The sequence below is a fragment of the Carassius gibelio genome, chromosome B25 (genome assembly GCF_023724105.1).
Source record: "Carassius gibelio isolate Cgi1373 ecotype wild population from Czech Republic chromosome B25, carGib1.2-hapl.c, whole genome shotgun sequence".
NCBI lineage: Eukaryota > Metazoa > Chordata > Actinopteri > Cypriniformes > Cyprinidae > Carassius > Carassius gibelio.
In genome coordinates, this window is record NC_068420.1 from 6,045,481 (window position 1) to 6,051,776 (window position 6,296).

At 33.9% G+C, this 6,296-nt stretch overlaps 1 protein-coding gene across 3 annotated transcripts in view; it reads left to right on the plus strand.

The window, feature by feature from the left end:
* plxnb2b (plexin b2b) overlaps nucleotides 1–6,030 on the plus strand; it is a gene marked incomplete at its 3' end in the record, with an annotated part of 146,209 nt that extends 140,179 nt beyond the window's left edge. For all 3 annotated transcript variants that reach the window (XM_052597729.1, XM_052597731.1, XM_052597730.1), the window contains 5 exon segments: nucleotides 1,093–1,229; nucleotides 1,325–1,425; nucleotides 2,833–3,062; nucleotides 3,612–3,793; nucleotides 5,964–6,030. In XM_052597729.1, coding sequence (XP_052453689.1) covers nucleotides 1,093–1,229; nucleotides 1,325–1,425; nucleotides 2,833–3,062; nucleotides 3,612–3,793; nucleotides 5,964–6,030 — 717 coding nt within the window.
* Between the last annotated feature and the right edge of the window lie 266 nt (nucleotides 6,031–6,296).

A 6,296-nucleotide genomic window follows, 5' to 3' on the forward strand; every position in this document is an offset into this window, starting at 1 on the left:
CATCCATCCATCCATCCATCCATCCATCCATCCATCCATCCTTCCATCCATCCATCCATCCATCCTTCCATCCATCCATCCATCCTTCCATCCATCCATCCATCCATCCATCCATCCATCCATCCATCCTTCCATCCATCCATTCTTCCATCCATCCATCCATCCTTCCATCCATCCATCCATCCATCCATCTATCCTTCCATCCATCCATCCATCCATCCTTCCATCCATCCATCCCTCCATCCATCCATCCATCCATCCATCCATCCCTCCATCCATCCTTCCATCCATCCTTCCATCCATCCATCCATCCATCCATCCTTCCATCCATCCATTCTTCCATCCATCCATCCTTCCATCCATCCATCCCTCCATCCATCCATCCATCCATCCATCCATCCATCCATCCATCCATCCTTCCATCCATCCATCCCTCCATCCATCCATCCTTCCATCCTTCCATCCATCCATCCTTCCATCCATCCATGTGTGTATGTGTGTGTGTATATATATATATATATAAAATGTAACCATTTTTGACAAAAACCTTTATTCGCACCTATTTATCGATGCATCTATCCACCCATTTATTTGTTTCTTGATGTTCTTCATTTTTAGCTAAAATAAAATAAAAAATAAATATGCATATAGTAAAAATATTGTATAATATAGTAAAAATATAGACTTATAATATATAATTCATTTTTTTTATTCTTTAAAAATGTGTGTTTTATTTATGTATCTATTAATACATTTAGCTGTCCACCCACTTATTTTTTTAATTTTATTTACATTTGTATATTTCATTAAAAAAATCAAATTTTGAGTAATTTATATATTCAACAGTTCATCACGTCTATCCATTTATTATAGCTATCTATCCACCTTTTTATTAGTTTGTTTCCTCATCCACGTATTCAGATATTCATCTCTCCATCCACCCGTTGGCTTATCCATCCATTTCTTTTCATTCTTCCACCCATCAACTTTCCTGTATATATCTGTATATATATCTCTCGACCAGTTTATTAATCCATCCATCCATCCATCCATCCGTCCAGTCCTAACACAGACTGTTTCTCCTTCCCTCAGATTAAGTTTGGGAAGGGCGAGTGGTTGGTCGGCTCAGTCCGGTACGAGAGGAAGTACAGTCTCCCGCTGCCCATCATCATCCCGGCGGTGCTCGTTCCCATGCTGCTGATCATCGTCATCTCCGTCCTCTGCTACAGGTTACAGAGAAGAACTGCACTTCCCACAATGCCCTTGAGCTGTTGGTCTGAGTGAACGTTTCATGTAATGAATTCATCTGCTCGTGTGTGTGTAGGAGGAAGAGCCAGCAGGCCGAGCGCGAGTACGAGAAAGTGAAGCATCAGCTGGAGAATCTGGAGGAGAGTGTTCGTGACCGCTGCAAAAAAGAGTTCACAGGTCACATGTGCACGCATAATACCTTTACCATCGCAACAGATGATTGAAGCGAGGAAAAAGCTTTTCTTTGTGTCTGCGATGGAAAAGTGACGACTGGCTTATGCTACTCAATTATTTGTTAACTCAACTAATCGGACTAGAATATGTCAGTCTCAGTGTGTAAAATCTTTTAATGTTTTTTTTTGTTTTGTTTTTTCGACTAAAGCATGCTATCAGCTTCTCTTTATTAAGTTCTTTATCAATTGTTTGCCACCAATTTATTTGTTCTTTTGTATTTGTTGTATCTTTCATCCACTTGTTTGTTTATTTGTGAGTCATTTATCTGTCCATTCACGTTTATGTATTTATTTCTTTGTTTTTCAATTAATCCATTCTTTAATTATCCTTTCAGGTATTTATTTATCCCTTGTTTTTCTCTCTATTCACATATTTATCAATTAATGTATTATCTACTGTATCTTTCTCCTTATTTTTTGATTTATCAGTCATTTATCTGTCCTTTCGCGTTTATGTATTTATTTATTTAAAAATTTGTACATTGTTTATCTTTTATTAATTTATAATTTATAATTTATTATTATTTATTCATTAATTCAGCAACCTATTATTTATTTGTTAGTTTGTTTGGTTTTATTTATTTATCAGTAAATCTACATTAATATGTCTATGTATCTTTCCACCTATTTTCCACCTGTTTTTTTTCCGTTTATTATTTATTTTTTCATGTGTCATCTATCTGTCCATTTATTTATTTATTTATCCACCCGTTTATTTATCAATTCATCTAATGTTTTTCTATCTTTCCAAATATTTTTTTTTATTGACAGTTGCAATAAAAGTGATACATATATAATTAAATAAATGTGAATGGACAGATAATCATTTATTTATTCATATACTTGTTACTTTTTATCTTTAATTAATCCATTGTTTACCAATTATTTATTAATTTATTAATCTACCTGTTTAAATGTCTTTATGTATTTTTCCAGCTATTTTTTATTGATCTATTTCTTCATTTGCTATCTATCTGTCCATATATTCATTCATTCATTCATCCATCCATCTACATAATTATTTATCAATTAATCTATTGTTTTCCTAACTTTCCAGATATTTTTTTAATTGACAGTCACTTATCTGTCCATTCACGTATATTTATTTGTGTATTTATTACTAATTATTTTTTATTTAATCTATTATTTATCTACCCTTTCACCCTTTTATGTATATATTTATTTATTTATCCATTGATCAATGGTATTTGCATTGTTGCCTCACACCCAGAAGTCTGGTTTTGACACATACTAATGAAATTTGGATATGTAAATCTCAGAACTGTCTGGATGAGTTTACGTGGATCTGAAGCAAACACGTCATTGACATTGAACGTGTCATTTCCTGCAGATCTGATGATTGAAATGGAGGACCACGGCAATGACATCAGCGAGGGCCGCATCCCCTTCCTGGACTACAAGACCTACACCGACCGCGTCTTCTTCCTGCCCTCGAAGGACGGTGCCAACGACGTCATGATCACCGGCAAACTGGATATCCCAGAATCCCGCAGGGCTACGGTCACCCAGGCGCTGAACCAGTTCTCCAACCTCCTCAACAGCAAAACTTTCCTCATCAATGTATGAAGCACACACACAAACTGTAATTATGATCCATTTATACACTCTTCACGTACTCGTTTTAAACCATTCGGTGCAGCTATCAGCGGGAAAGGTCAGTAAATTGATATTTGACGATAATTGTGGAAGGTTTCTCATCAGAAAGCACACACATCATCGACGAAGCCTTTAGACAGTCGCTCAATTATACCCGAATGACACTAAAACAGCCCCAGAGGACTCCATCAGCTCCTGCGCTCCCATTAAAATCTTCTGTATTCACGCCGCAAACACAATTAAACATTTACATCTAATAACACACATGTACACACATAAACAAGCACACCGTCCGTGTTTTAAGACTGGCCTGTAATTATCTCCCAAGTGTTTATATCATTACCCACCACACACACACACACACACACACACACACACACACGAGAGTCCATCATAACCAACACAATACTCATTAGAATATAACAAGACGCTCGTAATGTAGATGGAAATCGTAATGCTCCACACTTTTAATCACACAGGGAAGTTAGTAAACCGTGATCTCTCTGTGTGAAGTTTATCAGGACGCTGGAGGGCCGTCCGGATTTTAACGCCAGGGCCAAAGTGTATTTTGCGTCTCTGCTGACCGTGGCGCTTCACGGGAAACTGGAATATTACACAGACATCATGAGGACACTTCTGCTGGGGCTCATGGAGGACTACGTTCACAGCAAGAACCCTAAACTGCTGCTTCGCAGGTGAGACGCGGCTGACACTAACTGAGGCCTATGGCCAAATGGTGCAAAATTCCGAGCCTGCAATCTGATTGGCTGGTTTTGTTATGTTGCAGCCTGATTGGCTGGTTACGTACTATTAGTTAACAGTGTTATTTTAGACACACCTGTGTGTAAAAATGTGTCATTTTTATGTTGTGTTTTCATTTTAGCCCTATTTTGTTTGTCATTTTCATTCTTTTTTCTTTTGTATTATAAGAATATAATAAAATATATAAATAGATCATAAATTAATATAAAGATATGGAATATTTGTCATAAATATAATACATTCTAATACTTGTATTTAGGTTTAATTATATTTAGCTGTTATTGACAGGATAAAAAGTGTTGTTTTACACTATCCTTGAGAAATGTTTAAGTATGTTATGTACTTTTTGTGAAGACCATAAAGAATCATAACTACTTGGGGAAAATGGGCATCTGATGTCCCCTTTAAAAAGGGGCGGGGCTACTAGATAAGTCCCGCCCTGTCTAGTTGAAATGATTCTAATAATATGCTTTTTTTTCTTTGTGTAAAATATATTTATTTCTTGTGCTTTGGGGTGCAATATGGCATGTTTTCGACAGGTTTTCATGAGATTTAAGGCTCCGGAGGCATATCTAGTCACTAGATTTCCCATATGAATTTGTTTATATTTAATGGCATTAAATCATTGGAATATATTGAGAGTTCTGGTTTGAGGCAGTAAAAGGCAAGCAAACATCCGCAAGCATGAATGTTAAATATATGCTTATTGATTTGGGATGGACCACAAAGCCAAGCTCTTGCTATGTGAGAGATTATCATTTTTTAATCAATCGATCGTTCTGATTGATCAACCTGGGGATGTCACATAAAACATGTCATGTTCATCAAAATCTGTCTTGACATTCAAAAAACAAACAAACCTCTCTGTCCCAAAGCAGAACATACTCCAGCTTCATGTTCACATGCTTCTTTGATTGTCATAGTTGGGTGCTGATGCTAATTGTTGTTGTTTGTTCTTGACAGAAATGAGTGTGTTAGTGTTGATTAAAGCAGTAGGCCACTGGAGGCTGATCTTAACACAGTTAAGGGAAACCACTTCAGATAACTCTAACGTAAAGCCTCCAGTGGCTTGTTGCTTTCAATAACAGCCAGCAACCGCAACATCTGTCTTCAATAAATAAATGTGCCTATTATTGAAAATAACTGTTAATAACCCGACTGTTGGCTCTTTAGTGACTTGTCGTGTTAATATAGTGCTTAACTGACAGATCAGATTAGATATAAGCTTCAAATGTGATTTCAGAAATGCAGTTTTATAAAAAAAAAAAATTATTTTAGGAGGTTCACAGAGGAAAAGGTGTCCATGTTTTAGAGCAGGCATTATATATAATATAATACAAAATAATATAATTATTACCTTTTTTTATCAACTCGTGAACTCCAGTTTGGGAAACACTGTTTTATTGAATATTAATTAGCAAATGTGTGTATTATATATATATATATATATATATATATATATATATATATATATATATAAATATATATATATATATATATATATATATATATATATATATATATATATATATATATAATATAATGTTTAAAATTATTTGATTATATATTATATTTTTTTATACAAAATTATTTATGAATTTTTACGATTTAATTATAAATGTAAAAAATTCTCAATTCTCATTTTACAGTTTTATGATGTAATTAATGATTTGAAAACACTGTTTTAGTTAATATTAGTGTTTTAATATAGAATTATTTATATTTTTAATTGTGTTAAATTATTTTATTAATTTACTTAAAATAAAGCAAGTTTTTAAATATGAAATTGTATTCATTTTTATACTTTTTTTTTTTTTTTTTACAAATTTTTATGGTTTATGATTTATGATCCAATTTATTAATCCATTTATTATCCAAACACCAGTTTAATTTGAGTGAATGTTAGTTTTTAAGTATTTTATTATAAAAATGTTTAAAAGAAATATTTTTAATTATCATTTGATGTAAAATTATATGTTGTATATATTATTTAAATAATTTTTATATGAAATGATTCATTCTTTTTTACGATTTTAATTGTTAGTTTTACTGAATATTAGTTAGTAAGTGTGTGTGTGTGTGTGTGTGTGTGTGTGTGTGCAGGTCTGAAACGGTGGTGGAAAGGATGCTGAGTAACTGGATGTCCATCTGTCTCTATCAGTACCTGAAGGTAAAATATCAAACATGACACAAGATTCATACATCGGGATTTAATGATCAAGTCCAGTCTTGATCTGGAAGCTGGAAGTATTACACACCTCACCTTAAGCTTCATATTACATCAGATGGGTTTATTAGTATTTTAAGGTCTTGTAGGGTTTGGATTAGTTCTGTCCACGGTGTGTCAGTGAAGCTTTGATATTCATGAGTGTGACTGATGAAGATGATGATAATAGTGTTTAATGAAGTAGCGTCTGTTCCTCGTCTGCATGAATC